Source organism: Trichechus manatus, unplaced genomic scaffold, assembly GCF_000243295.1.
Source record: "Trichechus manatus latirostris isolate Lorelei unplaced genomic scaffold, TriManLat1.0 scaffold00119, whole genome shotgun sequence".
Classification (NCBI taxonomy): Eukaryota; Metazoa; Chordata; class Mammalia; order Sirenia; family Trichechidae; genus Trichechus; species Trichechus manatus.
The window spans coordinates 7,230,035-7,252,890 of record NW_004444055.1 but is presented as its reverse complement, the minus strand read 5'-3'; the positions used below and the strand labels follow the sequence as shown (position 1 = coordinate 7,252,890).

The 22,856-nt window shown below is 40.1% G+C and overlaps 1 protein-coding gene and 1 pseudogene across 1 annotated transcript in view; one reads left to right on the top strand and one right to left on the bottom strand.

Moving 5' to 3' along the window:
- Positions 1 to 1,643: 1,643 nt before the first annotated feature.
- Positions 1,644 to 22,856, top strand: part of UBE2N (ubiquitin conjugating enzyme E2 N) — a 52,611-nt gene continuing 31,398 nt past the window's right edge. Inside the window, exon 1 of the mRNA XM_004384203.1 lies at positions 1,644 to 2,021. Within this exon, the coding sequence (XP_004384260.1) occupies positions 1,992 to 2,021 (30 nt within the window). The 5' untranslated portion in view covers positions 1,644 to 1,991. The remainder of the gene's footprint in view (positions 2,022 to 22,856) is intronic.
- LOC101348704 (acidic leucine-rich nuclear phosphoprotein 32 family member E pseudogene) lies at positions 8,594 to 10,787 on the bottom strand (annotated as a pseudogene).

The following is a 22,856-nucleotide window of genomic DNA, read 5'->3' as shown; positions in this document are numbered from 1 at the left end:
CTGCTGTCACCGTTCCCCAAATCCAAATCCTTCAGTTCAGTCAGGTGGGGCTCATTATCGCCTCTGGGCCTTAGTTTCACATCTAAAAAGTACTGGTAATAACAGAGCCTACCTGATATGTTTTATAATTGAGATAATCCATATATGCCTAGCACACGTTTCTCTTATACTTATTGGATGTCATGCGTTCGTATTCCCAGTTTCTTTAATGCACTATCCTCCTTTCCCTCCAATCCCCCAGCTCAACGCCATTTCACAGGTTATTTCCTGTGCCTTTCTTACCAAGTCTGTCTGTTAGACTCTTACTACGACTCCACTTCTGCTTTGGGAAGAATTCCCTGAGTTCTCAAGCAGTTAATGCCTCTCTGTGCTCAAACAACACTTGTACAAATTAGAATGAACAAATCTGTCTTGGAAGAAGTACAGCCAGAATGCTCCTTAGAAGCGAGGATGGTGAGACTTCATTTCGCAAACTTTGGACATATTACCAGGAGGGACCAGTCCTTGGAGAAGGACATCATGCTTGGTAGAGGGTCAGTGAAAGAAGACTCTCAATGAGATGGATTAACACAGTGGCTGCAATGATGTGCTCAAGCATAACGATTGTGAGGATGGCACAGGACCCCACAGTGTTTCCCTCTGTTGTACATAGCGTCGCTATGAGTCAGAACCAACTTGTTGGCACCTAACAACACAAACCTCTACTACAGCCCTTAACACACTAGAGTTTAATTGTCTCTCTGCTCCACTGGAATCTTAAATTCCTGGAATGTAGGGTCAGTCTTTTCTTCTTTGTATTCTCGTTCTCTAACATAATGCCTGGCACATCTTCATTCATTCACCATCTCCGGTCTACATTACTGTGATGGGAAATAGTGTGGTGATTAAGAGCCCATGTTTTGGCTGACCTGCTTGGGTACAAAACTGCTCCACTTTCTCCTGCAAAACCTTGGGAAAAGTTAGTTAACGTCTCTGTGCCTTACTTGTAAAGTGGAAACAGCACCTTCCCCTTAAATTGCTGTGAAGATGAAATAAAACAATGCTTGTAAAAAGCTCATCATACAGAAAGCAATCTATTATCAGGATGTTATTAATGCTTCCTAACAATTCCATTTTCGGGTACTCCTCGCCCCCCTCCCCCAATCCTCTTTTAGGGCCCTCGAATTCTATGAGTAATCACCCTTTCAGGGATTATTGTGGGCTCTCCAATCCTCCCAGGTCTTTCGTCAAGATAGCAATCTCAGTCTCAACCACTAGGTCCAGGCGTTGAGAGTCATTCTTCCCACCCCCAAACTCGCTGCACACCCTTTTCCTTTTAGCTCGCCTCGGGTCTAAGCGGTGTGTCAAAGAAGTACGATTTAGGCGAAATTTAAATATCAAAATACCGTGGCAAGGTTTTCCTGGATAACAAGCGAGACCCACAGTTAGAAGCTTAGCTATTGAATTTCGGTATTCCCTTTCCTTTGAGGAAGAAACCCAAGGGTCATTCAGACCGCAATGGTTCCCTGCAGCGCCAGCCTGGCCGCACGCAAGGCAGGAAAGTTGGCTGAATGAACGAATGAATGAATTGGCGACGGTGGCAACAGGGCTTCTGTTACGTCGCCGACTGACGCGGGCTCGGCCGCGGATAAGAGGCCTGCGAGGCGCAGGTGGCCGAGCCCTATCGCGGCGCGGACGGCTCGGCCACAAGCGCCGCACCTCCGCGCCTCCCGCGCCATCTCCCTCAGGTCCCTGCCCCACCGCGGCGCGTCACTTCCGCAACCCCTTGGCCGGGGTTGGGGCGGGGAACCTGGGGAAGGGGGCCAGGTCCGAAAGAACCCGCCCGCGCCGGAGCCCGCGCCCTAGCCCGGACTACATTTCCCGAGGGGCCCAGGCGGCGGCGGCGGCGGGCGCGGCAACGTCCCCCGGAAGTGGAGCCCAGGACTTCCACTCGTGCGTGAGGCGAGCAGTGCCGGAGACGAGACCAGAGGCCGAACTCGGGATCTGACAAGATGGCTGGGCTTCCCCGCAGGATTATCAAGGTAACCGCCCAGACCAGTCCCTGGCTCCCCGCTTTTTCCTTGCCCGCTCGGCGGGGCAGGCAGTGCGGCCCTTCGCCTCATCCGGCCTGAGATCCGCGCTGAGAGGCACGAGGCAGCGCCAAGGGGGTCTGGCCGCGGTGGTGAGGGAAGTCAGGGTCTGGGGAGGGGGCGCCGGGGAGACTTCCGGCCGCGGCTGGGTAGCCCGGTGGCAGGGGTCGGGGACTTCCAGGCGGGCGCCCCACGGACGGGGGAGGCCTGGCCCGCGTCCCGTGGAGGGTGGGGCCGCGGGGTTGCAGGGCTCTGGTCTCCGGCACCGGCTTCCGCGGCCTCTCAGACCACCTCGGGGTGGAGGCCGCGGGCGCGCGGGAATCGCGGGGGGCCCAGACGCCTGGCAGGGGTTGTGGCCCAACACGGCTGCTCCGTACTGCACCCCCCTCTCGCCCGAGCTCCGGAGCGCTGGGCATCTGGTAGCTCCAGGTTCAGAATGAATGAACCAGAAAGGTGAGGCCGGGCGGGCCCTGCGCCCCGGGAGGCGGCTCCGGGCGGGCCTCGCGTCCTGCTGCTGCTGGCACACGTTCGCCCCCGGCCGCCGGGGTGCGGGGACATGGGAACGTCTGCTCGGCCGGCAGCGGTGCTAGGGCCCTCCTGGCCTCTCTTCCGTGGTCGTCTCTCTTAAATACGTTTCCGCTCGTTATCTTTGCGAAATGATTTTACTCTGGTTGGCAAACTCTTTCAGAGCTGTTTCTATTCAGAGGAAATAGTTTAATACCACACTGAGGGGAGAGCTGCATTTATGGGGGACTTTGTGAAATCTTTTGCCTCTCGATTTTGTGCACTTTAAGTCGTTTTTCGGCTCTTTATGAATACTATGACAAGTATATGAGAAATTCGGCGTCTTTTTTGTTCTGTAAATTTTTAACTTAATATCCCCAAGGCCTCAGATGTCAGATATTTCTTGTAATCCACAAAAATGTAAGCTTGGAATTTTATTGTCAGCTTTTATGAAGGAAGTTAGTTGAACGTCAGTGTTGCTCAGTATGCCAATTAAAGTGACCAAATTACAGCATCGTTTTGTTTTGATATAACCTGATCAGCTTGTATTTAGTCTAGTTTGTTCTAAAGTTTTGAGGGCGATGTATACTAAGTGAGGGACTCCGTTAGGCTTTGAAGGGTGATGTATAGTGCTTGTGCACTTAAATATATCTGAAACGGGGGTGTCTGGCCCAAAGGTGTTTGATTTAGAGAAATAAGTTATTTACGCAACTATTTTATAAGGGAGAAGTTCTTAGAAATTAGGGAGGTAGAACAGATAGAACCTTCGGATATCTTTTGGGGTACAGTCATGTGTCGCTTAACATTTGTGATAATACTCTGTAAAATAGGACTTTATGTGATTTGGATGTTGCCCGAACACCATGCGATACAGGCAGTCCTCTGGTTACGAACGTCCGATTTACGTACAACCTGTAGTTAGGAACTAATCCCCGTAAAGCCTATTAAAAATTAGTTACAGTGGTTCGTAATAACGATTGGAGCTACTTTGCTACATGCATCAAAACAATAGTATGTTAAGGATGTTATATCTGCTACTTCCTGTTTCTCTGATCGAAATTTCTGAACTCTATTATAACCTTATGGGACCAGGGACATGTATGCCGTTGGACGTTGCCTGAACGGACACTATGCAGTCCATGACTAATGTGCACTGGAGTCTAGTAATTGTGTACTTTTAGAATGCAAAATTTGTTGTGTTATGGATTTTTCTTGGACTGTGTTTTAGTTATCTAGTGCTGCTGTAACAGAAATACAAGTGATTGGTTTTGACAAACAAATTTATTTTCTCACAGTTGAGAAGCCTAGAAGCGGAATACCGAATACTGAATTTTAGAAATCTGAATACTGAGTACAGATTATCAGCTGCGGGGGAAGGCTTTCTCTCTCTGTTGGCTCTGGAGGAATGTCCTTGTCTCTTCTGAGCTTCTGCTCCTGGGTGATTTTCATGTGGCTTGGCATCTCTTTCCCCATCTCTGCTTCCTTGCTTGCTTATTTAATCTCTTTTATATCTCAAAAGAGGTTGATTCAAGACACACACTACACTAGTCCTATCATTAACATAACAAAGACAGCCCATTCCCAAGTGGAAGTATAACCACAGAAATAGAGGTTAGGAATTATAGCACATGTTTTGGGGGGGACACAATTCAATCTATAGTGTTGTCCAAGGTGGTGTAATTGTTACATGCATTGCAGGGTACTTACAATGTGATTTTAGTTATAATGCAGATGCATGGCCCCCAGTGATCATTTTTTTGAGGCCCAGTTAAATAATAAGGATGGGAGATGATAGAGGTATACCCCAGATATCCTTGAGTTTATATTTACTGTGACCCAGGTTTATTAAATATGTAATACAAATTGATACTCAAGAGTATTCTCAAATTCAAAATTAACTGAAGATTTAACATGTATTTCTCCTTGGATGGAAAATTTAATTCTGTGGCACCTTGTTTATAAACTTACAAAAATGATTTAAGTTAGTAAGTTGAAGTCCTCTAGTTCAATGCATTTGGCACACAGTAATTGAATTTACATTAGGTTTTTTCACTTTACTGCTTAAACCAGGAGCCCTGGCAACGGAGTGGTTAAGAGCTTGGCTGCTAACCAAAAAGGTTGTCAGTTCGAATCCACCAGTTACTGCTTGGAAACCTTATGGGGCAGTTCTGCTCTATGCTATAGGGTCGCTATGAGTTGGAGTCGACTCAGCAGCAACGGGTATTTAAACCAAGACTGTGATAACTCATGCTGTAATATATAATCTTAATTTTATAGTATCTTGTTGATAGCATCTCTCCAATGAATGGTACCTTGATAAGAGTTTTAGCCTGTAAAAATTATAGATGGTTTTAGTTTAATGTCATTTATAGCTTAAAAGGACTGTTTACTCCAATCTCTAAAGATTAAAAGATTATATTATTTTGCTAGTGCTTCTGGCTTATATTATGTAGGTTGTTGTTCCATAATGAGTGAAAATATTTCTTTAATTTTTATATCAGAATTTATTTTAAAAGTTTGCCTCTTCTCTGTCAACCAACTATGGCGGAATATAATGGTGTGTGGGTAGTAGCTCTGTTGTCCTCAGTTAGTTGGGGACATACCATTATTTCATTGGACTGATAATTTATTTTTTGGTCCCTTTGACTTTCAAAGGATGAAATTTAGTGTTGATTTTAATATCAGTGTCATTATTCTAATTGAATGGAAATAAAATATGGAGGCTTGATTTGGACAACTGTTAATATACTGTCTACCTTATAATGGTCATTATTTACATTTGCAGAGTTCTTCATATGTTCTCTCCTTGTAGAAATCAATAGACAGTACATTTTATAGTCTAGAAACTGATTCAAAGGACTTTCCTAAGGTCTTGAAACTTTTGAGAGGCAGAACTTGAATCTTCACTCAGTATGACCTTAATGTATGTAAAGATATGACCATTGTAAAATAACAGTAAATGCAAGATTATTTTTTGAATCCCTGTTCACCCAGTTGCTATCTCAGATTCCTATGTCCAATCTAATAACAAATTCTGTAGGCTCTACTTTCAAAATACATCCTGAATTAGATAGGTTTCCCCATTTCTGTCAAACAGCAGTCCAATTTCACCATTTCTGTTACGTGGCCAACTGTATTAGCCTCTTTCTAAGCAAAGGTAATGTTATCTTTTTAAACTTTAGATCGTGTCACTCCTGTGCTGAGATTTCTGCCAAGATTCCCTGTCACGCTTAGAATAAAACGTTTATTTTTTCCCCTAGCTACAGGCCATGCATGAATCGGGCATCTACCTACTTCTGAGCGTATCTCCTGCACTTCTCTGCTTGGTTCACTTCATTGCAAGCCACACTGTTGCTTTCCTGTACCAGGAACAATCAGTGGCTAAGCTTGTTCCAGTCACAGGGCTTTCCTCCTGTCCACTGCATTGCTTGTTTTGTCGTAATGTTCAGTTCTCAATTTGTGTCATATCCTCAGAGAAGTCTACTCTTAACTGCCCTGTATAAAACACAGTAGCTTCCATACCTCTCCATAGCTTCTCTTTATCCCCATATCTTCTCTTCTTTATATCACTTATCACTGCTGGAAGTTTTATTATTTGTCTTTTAATACTCTCTTTCCCACCAAAGCGCCATGAAGGCCAGGACTCTTAGGTGATTTGGGCATTGCTTTAATGCCTTAAACAATTAATTCCTGGCACATAGTAGGCACTGGAATATTAATTGATTGAATGAATGCATAAATAAGCTTTAATCTCTTTGAAAGAAAGTTTTGGAAGACCTGGTATTCTATAAATAATTCAACATTGTTAATGCTTTGTAGATTCTATCTGAATAATTGGAGTTGACACTAATGTCTGAGCTAAATGTTGAAGTTAGTCTTATTTCACCAATATTTCATTAAAAAAATTATTTTGTTGACTAGGAGATATATACATACATAGAGCACTACATTTGAAAGCCTCTAAAGGAGTCCCTTTGCAGAGCAGACAGTTAAGCACTGGAGTACTAGCTGAAAGTTTGAACCTACCCAGAGGCACCTTGAAAGACAGGCCTGGAGATGTGTTTCTGAAAGGTCACAGCCTTGAAAACCTGTGGAGCAGTTCTACTCTGCACACATGGAGTTGCCATGAATTGGATTCGATTCGATGGCAGCTAACAACAATAACAACAAATCGTATATGGAGAAAAGTAAGACTCCCTCATCTGTCCTTCAGCATTCCAGTTCCTGTCCCCAGACACAATCTCTGTTACCAGTTTATTGTGTATCCTTCCAGAAAAATTCGGTGCATATACAACAGTTAGGCCTATTCCCCTTCCCCCTCATACAAATACGTTAACCCCCCCCCCCCGCCCCACACACACACTAATATGTCTTCACACTGACTGATTTTTTAAAGGGCTGCTGTGTGGTACCTTAACTAATTGCTTATTGATTACTTTTAGATCGTTTCCGAAATTTTGCTGTACATACAGTGCTGTAGTGAATAGCCTTGTATGTGTGGCATTTTGCAGAAGTGTGAGTTGTACTGAATCTTGGTAGTTCTCTGTTTAGCTAGCGTTTTTAGTTTCCTCTGTTTTTCTTTTTTTTCTCCTTGGCTAAAACTCTTAGTCTCTCAAAGTGACTGAGCAATTAACTTGAAAGTCACAAAGGTTAAAAGGTACCTAAAATATCTCTAAAATAAGAAATCTACCCAATCCTATCTGTCATAAAGAAGAACCAGTTATTTGGGGACAAATAAATGATATCTCTAGGTATGGCTTTGGTTAAAAAGACAAACAAAAAAAAAAACGAACGTTTCAGTTGTACATGTTCCATTGATTGTCTTTTCAGTGGTAATCATGAAAACAATAAAATATAGCCTTAGGAATCAGTAGTTAAAGAGATGACTTATTAAAACTTAGCTTGCCAACCTGCTAAGATTAGAATTTTACCAGTCTTGTAAAATTTACTTTTCTATTTGATGAAGTTTTGTTTCAAATTCTTAAAAAATGTGATATGATTTGACATTTCATTAAGTTGTTTATTCTTTAATAATTATAATTTTCAAAAATATATATCTCTTTTTTCCTATCACTTTTGTTTTTTAATAACAAATCTTCAATTTATTTGAAGCAATTCAGTTTCAAAAACTTTAAGTTACACTAGTTACAGAAAAAACAAGGAATAGTCAGAAACAATAGAAGAATGACTGGGAGTACTGCATTTGTTTGTTTGTTTGAACACTGTCATGGCTGTATTTAAAACACAGGTGCACAAAAGTATTAACTTCAAAGTTTTTTAAAGAGAGATTCTTGAAGAACTTAACACACTATATACATACTGCCATACAAAGAGCATTAAAATAGGACTCAAAACTGCAACAAAATATAAAACCCACCCTTACTTATTTGCATGAAAGTACCACCCACAAAGCTAAATAAGTTTTAAAAGTTATCTGGAGGCTTTTAAGTGTTGTTTTCAAATCAAAGAACTCTACTTTTGATTGCACAATAACATGATTGATAAGAAAGTCAATATATAGATTTAATTTTAAAAATAACTATTTTATAATCCGGCATACTATGTGATGAGAATTCCTAGGGACTAAAACACCGGGCATTTCCGTTATTAAAAAGAGGTAAAATGTTACTCTTTTGGAGATTCCAATGCTCCCACTAAACTGAAAACACTGGGCATTTCCGTTATTAAAAAGAGGTAAAATGTTAGTCTTTTGGAGATTCCAGTGCTCCCACTAAACTGATCCCAAGAAGTTCATTTCAGTCAGTTGTGCAACTTTTTAGTTTCTCTACAAGTAACTTCATACTTTTTACTTTAAAACTCAAAACTCACACATTTTAAACTAAAGAAGTACTATACTCAGTAATTTAAATGTGTCCCAGTATGGAAGCGTAACATCAATTAATTTGCTTACATTAACTTTAAAAAACTTTGCAAATATTCAAAATAGAAGGAAATTTAGATAGCCAAGATTAAAAAAGCAAGAGCCTTCATGATAAAAAGGGATATATACTTGTTCACTCATTATATTTTTTAGTAGCCATACAAGGAAATGCATACAGGTACACTCACACTTATCCCAAATATTTTTTCTATTTTTAACGGCCATCTATTTGAAAACAAATCCTAATTTTAATATTAAGTTCCAAATATTTTGCTAACTGCCTAGTAGACCCCAATCAAGTGTTATAATATCTAATAATCCTTTATAATTTACAGGAAGAAAAAAGGTTCTATTCAGGAAAACTAAAAAAAACATTTTGTACAGTGCTATCCAAGTCATTTGGGAAGCCAACTTAAAAACTTGAATGTCTCATTAATTATCAACAGGCAATTGTTCTGACTTTTGGGAAACAGTGATGCTGCTTCCCAAAGCCTCCGTTGCTTCTCTTCTTAACTAATATCGTCTGTACGTGTTGTCAGCCAAAAGAGATTTATAGTACGCAGAGCCTGTTGCATAAGACTACATGGATGATAACATTTGTAGCTGAGAAAATACTGAATTTCTCTTATTTAGCTTGTTTAAAACCGACTCAGGTCTGAAAAGGTGGTTGAGGTATAAGACTAAAGGTTTTCCTGGATAGCAAGAAGTTTCCCAACTTTCTTTTTTTTTGAGACGGAGGGGAGGGAAATGAGAAAGAAAGCGATCCTAAAGAAATTGCTGGGAGGAAAAAGAACACATTACCTAAAAACAAACGACCCTTCGCATGTTAGGATCTGCAGCCTGAAGAAGAAAGCGTTCACCTGCATGGCTCTGAACTTACTGGAAGCAATTTTTCCTTCAGAAATAAAATCTTATCAGCCACCTGGCTTAGAAGAGGTTGAGAAGCCTCCACAAAATCCATGAACTCTATTGCTAGATAGAGCCTTTACTATTCTACTTCTACTTTCCAGGTAACTCTTGTGATAAAGAAGCACCCAAATATCCAAAGCAAAAAAATATCACTGCCTTCAAAGCAAAGATCTCTGGGTCATCTCTAAAAAAATAACCAACTCATCATTGAAGAGACTACTATCAGTTCATATTACAGCCAACTGTGATTTCGTTTGCTTATAAATAACTTTAAAACCTTATAAATGAAATGCACTATACTATAGCTGCGTAAAAGCTATCATGTTTTAATTAGGGGTTAAAAATGACTAATGCAGTGAGCCTGAATTAGAAAAATTAAGATTCCAAATAAATAGGGAATTTCACAAATGGGGGAGGGGTCGATGAGATTTTTCTCTCCGTACAATATGATCATTAACAGACTAATCTTACTTGGGATGATAAAAATGGTAAAACCACACTTTTTCTATAAAACGTTACACGTTATTTTCTGTAAGGATAGCTATTGTACATGAAGAAACAGACGACACCATCACTATTGCAAACCCATGAGTGTTAGGAAATCTGCTCTTAGAACGATCTAGTCATCTTTTTCTTCTCCATCTTCAGCATCTCGTTTCCTCTTCTCCCCTCGAAGACCTTCTTCTTCCTCTTCTTCATCTTCCTCTCCTTCAACATAGTCGTCATCATCTTCTTAATCCTGGATTTCTTCTGTCATTAAGTATGAGAGGCCCACTTCCTCTTCTTCCTCTCCCAGTTCTGAGCCTGCTTCATCATTGTCCTCATCCTCATCCTCCTCTTCTTCCTCCTCCTCTTCCTCATATCCTTCCGGTGGACCAGCTTCATCTTCTTCTTCATCCTCATCATCTTCATCTCCATCATCATCATCATCCTCGTTAGATGCATCAGGCGCTTCGTTATCCTCCTGATCAAATCCATCTAAGTATGTAGTTTGCTGCAGCAGCTCAAAAATCCTTCATAATCTTCCAGGTTTGTGATCTCGCAGTTAAACAAGTCAAGACTTTTCAAATTTTTCAGATTTTGCAGAGCTTCTGCTGTACTGAGATCTTTGATTTTGTTTCCACTCAGATTGAGGTAGGTAAGATTTGGACATTTCACTGCCAGGACTTCCAAGCCTCCAGAAATACTGTTGTTACTAAGTTCTAACTTTCGAAGTTTGTTTAAGCTGGGAAGTCTGGCCAGTGAACTTAGTTCCACATCGGCCATACTGAGAGACTCTAGTTCTTTAAAAGTATCATTCAGGCCCTCAATTTCCCTATTGACACACCGGCAATTATCAAGGACTAACCCTGTCGCCTCCTCCGGGGCTTTGTTCCTTAACCCCAGGTTAATCCTTTCTCATCTCCATGTCCTCCACCTCCTCTTCTGCCACTAGTCTCCTGCCTTCCCCTTTCCTGCCTTTCCCCACCACCCCCAATCCTCAAATTTAAAAAGGTTTGAAAATGAATGAAAAGAAACGCAAGTATAACTCCCACCACCACCAGATAGGTGTGGGGGGTTGGGGGGAAAGAGAATAGCAAATGGAGTCCAAGGAGTTGGGACTCTAATTCAGCTGCCACGACCTCCTTGTCCACACACTCACACACCCGCAGTTCCTTACCCTTCAATGGCTGCTCAGAGACTCTCCTTATCACTATTTAAAAGCCACCTGTTTGATCTGTTTCTCGTATGTAAGGTACTATTTTTAGTAGGAAAAGTGATTCAGGAAGGTGACCTGTTTTAAAAGCTTTGCAAGTCTTTGGCTGATATTGTCCCCGTCCCCCCGCCGTTAAAAAAAAAAGAAACATGAAAAACTTAAGAAGATGAAGAGGGATTTGTTATAAATTGTAAGTAAAATCCTTTGGGGGAGAGAGAAACTCTTGTAGTAAAATTGACTAGAATCAATGTCATTATTAGCTCTTCTGGTTGTAGTTCCATCTAAGTATTTTCTGAAAGATCTGTTCCTTCTTCCCAGGAAAATAAATCCGGTTTTTTTTGTATATAATTCCTGGGGATTCAGGTTCTTATCAAGCTTATTTGTGGATCCCCTAGGGCTCCCTGGGCTCCAGATCCCTGGACTACTTACAGTAGTGGTTAAACTTTCAGGATATAAGGATACTGTTTAATATAGTACCTAATGTTTTGATTATGAAAGGTGGGCATAACTGAAAGTAAGTTAAAAATAGTTGTTATTTTTTAAGCTCCTTTGTGTCAAACACTGTCTTCCCTTAGCCCCCAGTGATCAACTCCCACACAATAGAAGTAGACATTGAATTGTGTCAAATCGTCAAGTACTTTCTGGGTATCCACTATGCTAAGTAATGATGATGTCAGAAATATTATTCATTTGCCTTGCTGAAGTTCTGAGTTTTTTTTCGTACTTGTGACTAATTTTACGACAATCAGAGAGTTTTATACGTTGGAGAACATCTTTTCCACTCTTTCCTTTCTCAGATGAGGAATCTATAGGCCAAGGAAATTGAATGACCAGGATTCCTGACTTGCAGTTCAGTACCTATTCTTTTTTTTCTCCAGTACCTTGTAGGGTGGTTTATTTGTGTATAAGAGATTTAAGAAGAAAATAGCTTATGCTACATATTCAAATAGTATGGATTCTGAACATACGTTTAAATCTATTATCATGTGTTATGGGTGCTTATGCAGTATAGAAATAGATACAGAAATAAGGAAATGAGGATAGCATCTGGCAGGGGCTTTGGACATTGCAAGTATAGTTATCACAGTTCTGTTGGAGGTGCCTAATTATTACTGCTTTATGTTATACAGTATAACTTTGTGAAAACAAAATAGATCTGAAAAGCATAGTATAGGTAGTAGTGTTATATCAAGAAATAGGAATTCTTTTTTGTATAAAAGATTAAACGGAATTGGGCTGGTATTTTATTACAGAGTTGAAATTTTTATTTGCAAATGTAGTGTTTATGAAGGATATCAGCCTGAATTTACATTTTAAGAGGTGGAGTATAAGAGAACCAGCTTCCTTAAGCTAAAATCTTAGCAACTTTTAAAAATGCTTCCCAAGTGATGATTTTTTTGGAAATATGAAAAGCAGTCATCTTTAATTTGTAGATGGTTGGATGTCAGATCATGGTAGTCCAAGAGATTTAGAACTTTGGCCCTAAGGTCTCTGGTGGCAGAACCCATTATCGCATGGTTGGAAGAACTTGATAACTGGTTAAGAGCCTGCAGAGAGTCAACAGAATTCTCTATTATCCATTCTTTCAAGAATACATGGCATCGTTTGGTACATTGTTAAAATCCTGGACAAAGCTATTCTAAAATTCCCTAAGGATTGTTGGGCATGTTGTTGTTGTTAGGTACCATCCAACTGGTTCTGACTCATAGAGACCCTATCTACAACAGAGCGAAACACTGCCTGGTCCTGCTCCATCCTCACAGTTGTTGTTATGCTTGAGCCCATTGTTGCAGCCACTGTGTCAGTCCATCTTGTTGAGGATCCTCCTCTTTTTCACTAACCCTGTACTTTACCATCCATGGTGTCCTTTTCCAGGGACTGGTCCCTCCTGATAACATGTCCAAAGTACCTGAGGTAAAGTCTTGCCATCTTTGCTTCTAAGGAGCGTTCTGGCTGTATTTCTTCCAAGACAGATTGATTTGTTCTTCTGGCAGTCCATGGTATATTTAATATTCTTTGCCAGCACTGTAATTCAAAGGCATCAATTCTTCTTCGGTCTTCCTTATTCATTGTCCAGCTTTCTCATGCATAGGTTGTTGTTAGGTGCCATCGAGTTAATTCTGACTGATAGCAACCCTGCGTAGGACAGAGCGAAATGCTGCCTGGACCTGTGCTGTCGTCACAGTCATTGTTATGCTTGAGCCCATTGTTGCAGCCACTGTGTCAATCTGTCTTATTAAGGATCTTCCTCTTTTTCGCCCACCTTCTGCTTTACCAAGCCTGATATCTTTCTCAAGGAACTGATCCCTCATGGTAATATGTCCAAAGTACATGAGACGAAGTCTCTTTGTCCTTATTTCCAAGGAGCATTCTGGCTGTACTTCTAAGACAGATTTGTTCATTCTTCTAGCAGTACATAGTATATTCAGTATTCTTCGCCAACACCATAATTCAAAGGTGTCAATTCTTCTTCTGTCTTCCTTATTCATTGTCCAGCTTTTGCATGCATATATGAGGCGATTGAAAATACCATGGCTTGGGTCAGATGCATCTAAGTCTTCAAGGTGACATCTTTGCTTTTTAACACTTGAAAAGATCTTTTGCAGCATATTTGCCCAATGCAATACGTCATTTGATTTCTTGACTGCTGCTTCCATGGGCATTGATAGTGGATCCAAGTAAAATGAAGTCCTTGACAACTTCAGTCTTTTCTCCATTTATTATGATGTTGCTTTTTGGTCCAGTTGTGAGGATTTTTGTTTTCTTTACACTGCGGTGCAGTCTATACTGAAGGTATAGCTTTGATCAGTCTATACTGAAGGTGTAGTCTTTGATCTTCCTCAGTGTTTTCAGCAAGCAAGGTTTTGTCATTTGCGTGTCATAGGTTGTTAATGAACCTCCAATCCTGATGCTGCAGTTTTCTTCATGTAGTCCAGCTTCTCAAATTATTTGCTCAGCATGCAGATTGAATATGTGAAAGGATACAACCCTAATGCACACCTTTCCTGACTTTAAACTACACAGTATCCCTTTGTTCCATTCGAACAACTGCCTCTTGGTTTATATACAGATTCCTCATGAGCACAAGTAAGTGTTATGGAATTTCCATTCTTTGCAGTGTTATCCATAATTTGTTAATGATCTACACAGCTGAATGCCTTTGTATAGTCAATAAAGCACAGGTAAACATCCTTCTGGTATTCTCTGCTTTCAGCCAGGATCCATCTGACATCAGCAGTGATATCCTTGGTTCCACATCCTCTTCTGAATCCTGTTTGAATTTCTGGCAGTTCCCTGTCAGAGTACTGCTGCAACCATTTTTGAATTATCTTCAGCATAATTTTACTTGTGTGAGATATTAATGCTATTGTTCAGTAATTTCCACATTCTACTGGATCGCTTTTCTTTGGAATGGGCACAGATATGGATCTCTTCCAGTTGGTTCTCCAGGTAGCTGTCTTCCTTTGATGCATCTTCTTTTGATGCTTCCTGCGTCATTCAGTATTTTGCCCGTAGAATCCTGCAGCATTGCAACTTGCAGCTTAAATTTTTTCTTCAGTTCTTTCAGCTTGAGAAATTCCAAGCATGTTCTTTTCTTTTGGTTTTCTAACTCCAGAGCAAGTTTCAGAGACTCTTCCAATATCCATTTTGGTCTTTTTCTTTCTTTCCTGTCTTTTTAATGACCCCTTGCTTTCTTCATGTGTGATGTTCCTGATGACTTCGCACAACTGGTCTAATCTTCAGTTGTTAGTGTTCAGTGCAGCAAATCTGTTCTTGAGATGGTCTCTAAATTCAGGTGGGATATACTCAAGGTCGTATTTTGGCTCTTGTGGACTTGTTTTAATTTTCTTCATCCTCAACTTGAACTTGCATATGAGCAATTGATGGTCTGTTCAGCATTCGGCCCCTGGCTTGTTCTGACTGAAAATACTGAGCTTCTCCATTGTGTCCTTCCACAGATGTAGTTGATTTGATTACTGTGCATTCCGTCTGGCAAGGTCCGCGTATATAATCATCATTTATGTTGTTGAAAAAAGGTATTTCCATTGATTAAGTTGTTGGTCTTGCAAATATCGTGTGATCTCCAGCATCCTTTCTTTCACCAAGGCTATATTTTCCAACTACCAATCCTTCTTCGTTTCCAGCTTTCTCATTTCAGTTACCAGTAATTACCAATGCATCTTGATTGCATGTTTCATCAATTGATCTAACATACTGAGGTGTAGGAATTTTTTAAAAATTTTAAATAGGCATTGGAATTTTTATAATTTCTGAATTGACCTGTAACTCAGACTTCATTTTAATTGACTGTTTACTCTTTAGATTTTCAGACTCTCCTTTTGTTTTCAATACCAGTACATTATAAGTCTCTATCAGTAGTTTAAGGAGCCCTGTTGGCACAGTAGTTAAGTGCTTGGCAGCTAACCAAAAGGTTGATAGTTCGAACCCACCAGCCACTCCACCAGAGGAAGATACGGCAATCTGCTTCTGTAAAGATTACAGTTCTGGAAATTCTATGGGACAGTTCTGTCCTGTAGAGTCGCTATGAGTCAGAATTGACTTGATGGCAGTAGGTTTGGTTTATCAATAGTTTGGTCTGTTTTAGGCAAATCAATTTGTATTTTCGAAGTTTTCATAACCTAGGGATAGAAGACTAAATGAAATATAAATGTTTATGTCATGAAAATATGGTTTTTATTCTTTTCAACTTTCTAAGATTTTTTTATAGTTTATACTCAGAAAAATATTTATTTCACTAAATAACTTTTTTTTTTTTGTGACTCTTAGGATAGTAGGGACTAGCAGTACCAATCTCCCTTACCCCCTTACTGTGGATGGGGCAGGGGCAAAGGTGGCTTTAGTAAGCTCATAAGAGCCTGAGGGCAAATTTCAGTCTTCTATAACATTGAGATTGGTCTGCCCTTTTATTATCCACTCATAAGATGTGTTTCAGTTCAATTAAATGGACATTTATTGAGTGCATAATACGTATTCAGCACTAAGCCAGGTGAAGAAGATAGGCATCCCTGTCTACATGGGGTTCATAGTCTAATGAGAAACACAGTTGGGAAACAAGAAATTACAGTGAGATGTGTTATGAAAGAGGAAATACAGGATAACATGAAAGTGTATAATCAGGGGGATTAAACATAATCTAAGGAAGAAAGAGGGTATTTGTTGAAGAAATGGCTTTTTTTTTTTTTTAAATTGAAGAGTAGGAGTTGGCCAGGTCAAGAGAAGGAGGGAGATTTGAGTATGTTTTGGGCAAATGGGATAGCAGGTATGAAAGCTAGAAGTAAAGTGAGAGAACATGGCATATTCCAGAAATCAAGTGTGTGTGGAGGATAACACTGTAATTATTAGAGTCCCATCTAGAACTATTACTGTTTAGTTACTAAGTTCACAGAGTTGACATCAAGAACTGTTGGGCAAAAAAAAAAAAAATGTTTTGAATTGTTAAATTCAAACTTAGTCCATGAATCATGTTCACCAACAATCACAGTGTGGCAGCTATTCTTGAATTGAGGTTGGTCATACAGTTTTTTATTGTAAGTAAGTAATAAAACCAAAAATCAAACCAATTGTTGTCGAGTCCATTCCAACACATCACAGTCCCATTTGTTGCAGAGTAGAACTGTACTCCATAGGGTTTTCATGGCTCTGGCCTTTGGGAAGTAAATTGTCACACTTTTCTTCCAAGGTGCCTGTGGGAGGATTGGAACCTCCAACCTTTCGATTAGTAGTTGAGTACTGAAACATTTTCTTCACCTAGGGACTCCTAAGTGAATGATAGACATCTTTTGTTAAGCATTTACTATGTACTAGGCACTAGGCACTGTTCTAAGCATGTTGTATTGTATGCCATCGAGTCAGTCCCAACCCGTATTGATCCTATAGGACAGAGTAGAAATGCCTTATAGGGTTTCCTAGGCTGTAATCTTTACGGGAGCAGATGGCCAGGTCTTTTCTCCTACAGAGCTGCTGGTAGGTTCTTTCGTATAGCAGCGGAGTGCTTAACCATTGCACCACGAGGGCTCTTTCTAAGCATGTTACATGCATTAATTTTTTTTTTTTGTACTACATGGTTCATTTGGCAGTTCTGTTATTCTGTTTCTTAATTAATTTTTGCTTTTAACGTTTCCATCTTGTTTTTCTTAATTTTGTTGACCTTGTCAGTCAATCATTTATTCATTATTACTTTATTGTTTTTAATTTGCCATTTAGTAATATGAGTAGTTGGGACTATGCGTGTTAAGTTCAGGTCCGTTTTGGTCATATATATATTTTAATGTGTTTTCAGTGAAAGTTTACCTAGCAAGTTATGTTCCTGTTTAATACATGCGTTAATTTATTTAATTCTAACAGCAATCCTAAGTCAACTCGACAGTGCTTAACAACAACAGTAGCAATCCTGTGATGTGGTTATGAGTATTAACTCCATTTTTCGGATGTAGAATCCTGCGCAGAGGAGTTAAGTAGTTTGTGAGGCTGTGATTTGAACCTGGGCAGTCTGCAGGACCTGCCAGAACATACCTGCCCCTAGATAATAATAACTGACAGTACATGTATTTTTATATTATTTATTGTGGTTTAATTAGAGGCTTTTGCCCAAGTAAGTCCCTGGTTAGTAATATAGTTTGCCTTAAGATAGGATGCCTCTAGTCTGGGGATGGTACATTTCTTACCTGCTCCTCAGACAGACAGACAGACAGACACACACACCCGGATTTAGGGGAGCTTGGGGTTCCATTGAGAAGGGATTGGAAAACATTTCTGTTTTCACACTACTACTTATCAGTAAAACACACTAGAGTTATCTTTGGATCACATCATAACCATTCTAGTGTTAATTTTAAACAGGTTCCCCCCCACCCCAAAACTCAACAAGCCTAAAAATAGAAGTATGTTACACTCATTTATATATTGAATTGACTTTCATGTTTTCACACTTAGGAGAGGTATTTGACAGTACCTGGCTTTATTTCTTCATTCCTATTTGAAGAGAAGAAAATAAGGAAAAGTGCTTTCTAGTATAATTTCCCTTATGCCTACCCATATTATAATTCTTGCTTTGGCTTTGAAAAATAATTTCTTTTCACAGTTGAAAGAACAGTGATTTACAGCTATAAAGGTTGAAGTTTTTTGCCTTTAGCTATAAAAGAACTATTTCCATTAAATAACACTTTTTCAAATAAAGCGCCTTGGCTTTATTGTTGCCCTTCAGATAAAGGTTAAACTGAAGGTGCTGCATTCAGATTCCTGCCACTGACTGTGATTAGAAAAGGAAATATTCATACTCTGGCTAAACCCTGCCTGTTTCTTATCAGGATCTTTTAGTTTAATTGGGAGGACTGTTGATGTAGTGATTTACAGTATAAGAACTGCAATATATTTTCTGTGAACACTTGTTTATAATCAGAGTACTCAGTTCATGGTTGTACATGGGAATTATCTGGGGGTGTTTGTAAATTGAACACTTGCCAGCCCAGCATGCTTTTTTCTTGTTGTTTTAAGATCTCCAGGTGATTTTAGCGTGCACTTTGCAGGAACACTGGCCTTGTGTGTGCTTAACTTCAATGCGAAGAAGGGTCAAATGTGGTAGTATACAGGTAAAATGATACAGCCAGTGTCTTATATTAGAGTACAAAGGCATCAGTGGGGACACCAAAGAAGTTCCACTTAGGTGGGGAATCCCTCATCAAGATTGGTTTAGGGAAAAGATTTTTAGAGGGATGACATTGGAGCTGAATTTTGAAGGATAAGTAGGAAAGTGGAACGGGGAGAGTAGAATGTCATTGTAAGTTAAACATATCAAATTAAGCTAAAGCTGTAATATGAGTCGGGCACTTCTTTGCTTGGACCACAGATACTTAGCTTCCATTGTAATCTTTTAATTTGAAAAAGTTTTTTTTTATACTTTAGAAGTATAGTTCGTGAATACATGTTAATTACTAAAAGTTCAGTTAATATAATCAGACAATACAGATGAAAAACTGTTTTCCCTTTACTTTTGCAATTCCAGACTCTAATTCATAACTAAAATGTTAAAATCTCTGAGTACTAAATGAAAGCCTAAACACCTCGTTTATTTTTTTTATTGAGATATAATTCACATACCATAAAAGTTACTGTTTTAAGGTATGTGCAATTCAGTGGTTTTTAGTGTAGTTACAAAGTTGTGTAACCATCACCACTGTCTAATTCCACACGTTTTCATCACCCCTGAAAGAAACCCTGTACCCATTAGTAACTCTGTCCTTCTCCCCCCAGCCCCTGGCAACCATGTATTTACTTTCCATGCATTTGCCTGTTCTGGACGTTTCATACAAATGGAATCATACAATACGTGGCCTTTTTTGTCTGGCTTCTTTCACTTAGTATGAAGCCTGCATTGCTTAGAACATAACCATTTTTTAAAAATACCATTCAAACCTTGTGAGCCATTAATTTTAAAAAAATCTTTAGCAGTAGCAAACCTTTGTCTTTATTTTTAGTTTATTGTACTTTAGGTGAATGTTTCTAGAACAGTTTCTCGTTAAATAGTACACATACTGTTTTATGACAATGGTTAACAATGCTACAACTTGTCAACACTGTCCCTTCTCAACCTTGAGTTCCCTATTACCACCTTGCAAACCTTTATCTTTAAAGATTAAATTTGATTGGTGGACACTATCAGAAGTAATTTCTAGCTCGTTTCTGGGGAATAATGGGTAGAAATCAGATACCTCTGAGATTAGGAGACTTTGTGACCTTGGTCAAGTCATTTACTGGTACCACCTTGACTGTATCCCTAGTATTAAGTAGATTGTGGTTTAGGAGCTAGAAAAACACCCACTCCTCACTTAACAACATGGTTAGGTTCCAAAGACCTGGTCTTTATGTGAAAATTGGTGTTAGGCAAAAATGGAAGATTTTTTTACCTCTGTTTTCAGACCATCCATTTGTTCAACTTTCTTACTTTAGAAAATATGATCATAAAAATAATAACAGCTAAGATTTACTGATGTGCTCATCACTCTGACAAGTCCAGTTACGGATTATTCCTCTGCAAAGAAGGAAGTTTGGAAGAGACAAAGCTGGATGAAGCCTGGCTGTGTAAGTAGAGGACCCAAGGCTTAACCACTTCACCTTCCTCTTGTGCTGGGTCAGAGCTTCCCTCGAGGAGCTGCCTCCAGGGCCCCACTCCCACCCCTGCAAGTCCTTTGATCCAGGAGTCTGCTTTGCCCTCTGCACCTGGCGAGTCACCAATGCTAGGGGCTTCCTGCTAGCACACGCAGGGGCCCCACTGAGGTAGAGACTTAAGGGATGTCATTAAACTCCTGCAGATTTGTTCCAAACACCGTCTCTCCTGCCTCTTTTTTTCCTCCCTTCTCACCCTACAGCAGTTTTGAGCTGCAGGGCCTCAGGCTGCATAGGGGCTGGGAACCCAGAACAGGTGCCCACTGGCTCTGTGCTGCCTGCATGTCCCCCCAAGGCTGGCCCCTCGTGGTAGCTGAGCATGGCCCCGCTGGCAGGAGGGAGTGGAGGGCATGGGGCAGCATGGCCCAGGTTCCCAGAGGCCGCTTGGAGACCTTCCTCAAAAGAGGGGATGTTCTGCAGCCGTTGCCGCCATGCACCTGCCTTGTTAATGTGCTAAATAGTTGCATAGTAGATTTTTCACTTCTGTTGTAAACGCAAAATATCAGATAAGGAGATGATTGGTAAGTGAGGAGTAGGTGTACTATTTTCTATTACTTCTGCAGGTACCATGAATAGAAAATCGGAGATAAAACTTAAGTCACTTGCTTTATTTTCTGGGATCATGTTGAGGTACTTCTGGGAAACAGTTTGTCCTGATTTATTTGAGTCATTAATATTAGTGAAAGATCTTTTAATATATTCTTTGTAACCATTGGAAAAATAAAATATTTGACATCCCCAGATCAAGGTTTTGAGCAACGTATATAGTTTTTTAAAAAACCTATAGACCCTTTAACTCATGGTTCGCACACATACAAGGCTTTTTGTTCTGTTGCTCGATTGATAAGTAATACTGGGTTAGTCATTACTGGGCCATAAACAAAGCCCTGTTGTTGGAGAACTTGTCATCCCCCTTCATTGTAGATAGGAATCACCCTAGCAGGCGTTTCCATGTTAGGATGCAATGTGACCCTGGCTGTGTCCTGTTTCCCTGGGCCTGACAGCAGAGAACCTTTATGTCAGTGATAAAGCTTTTGCTGCCGGTGCCCCACAGGTGTGTATTTTAAAGTGTAGATATTTAGATCTACTATCAATGAAAAAAGAAAGTAAAACAGAAGATGTTCCTTCTTTTGCGTAACCAAATAATTGCAATTTTAATAGTTTGAGAAAGCACATGCACACTTTTTTATTCCTTAGTGCTACTTTATATTCAAGCCTCAAGTTGGCAATACGGAAGGATTCTATGGGGAAAATATTAAACGATGCAGGAAGCACAGAAGAAGATGGAAGCAGTACACAGAGTCACTATACCAGAAGGAATTGGTCGACGTTCAGCCATTTCAGGGGTAACATATGATCAGGAACTGATGGTACTGAAGGAGGAAGTCCAAGCTGCACTGAAGGCGTTGGCGAAACAAGGCTCCGGGAATTGATGGAATACCAGTTGAGCTGTTTCAGCAAGTGGATGCAGCACTGAAAGTGCTCGCTTGTCTGTGCCAAGAAATTTGGAAGACAGCTACCTGGCCAACCGACTGGAAGAGATCCATATTTATGCCTGTTCCCAAGAAAGTTGATCCAACTGAATATGGAAATTATTGAACAATATCATTAATATCGCATGCAAGTAAAATTTTGATGAAGATTATTCAAAAGTGGCTGCAGCAGTATATTGACAGGGAACTGCCAGAAGTTCAAGCCAGATTTAGAAGAGGACATGGAACCAGGGGTATCATTGGTGATGTCAGATGGATCCTGGCTGAAAGCAGAGAATACCAGAAAGATGTTTACCTGTGTTTTATTGACTGTGCTAAGGCATTCGACTGTGTGGATCATAACAAATTATGGATAACATTGTGAAGAATGGGAATTCCGGAACACTTACTTGTGCTCATGAGGAATCTGTACATGGATCAAGAGGCAGTCGTTGAACAGAACAAGGGGATACTGCATGGTTTAAAGTCAGCAAAGGTGTGTGTCAGGGTTGTATCCTTTCACTATACCTATTCAATCTGTATGCCGAGCCAGTAATCCGAGAAGCTGGACTATATGAAAAATAACGGGGCATCAGGATTGGAGGAAGACTCATTTAACAACCTGTGTTATGGAGATGACAAAACCTTGCTTGCTAAAAGTGAAGAGGACTTGAAGTGACTGATAAAGATCCAAGACCACAGCCTTCAGTATGGATTACGCCTCAACATAAAGAAAACAAAAATCCTCACAACTAGACCAATAAGCAACATCATGATAAACGGAGAAAAGATTGAGGTTGCCAAAGATTCCATTTTGCTTGGATCCACAGTCAACACCCATGGAAGCAGCAGTCACGAAATCAAAAGACACATGGTATTGGGCAGATCTACTGCCAGAGACCTCTTTAAAGTGTTTTAAACAAAGATGTCACCTTAAGGACTAAGGTGTGCTTGATGCAAGCCGTGGTGTTTTCAATTGCCTCATATGCATGCAAAAGCTGAACAATGAATAAGGAAGACTGAAGAAGAATTGATGCCTTTGAATTCTGGTATTGGTGGAGAATATTGAATATACCATGGACTGCCAAAAGAACGAACAAATCTGTCTTGGAAGAAGTACAACCAGAATGCTCCTTAGAAGC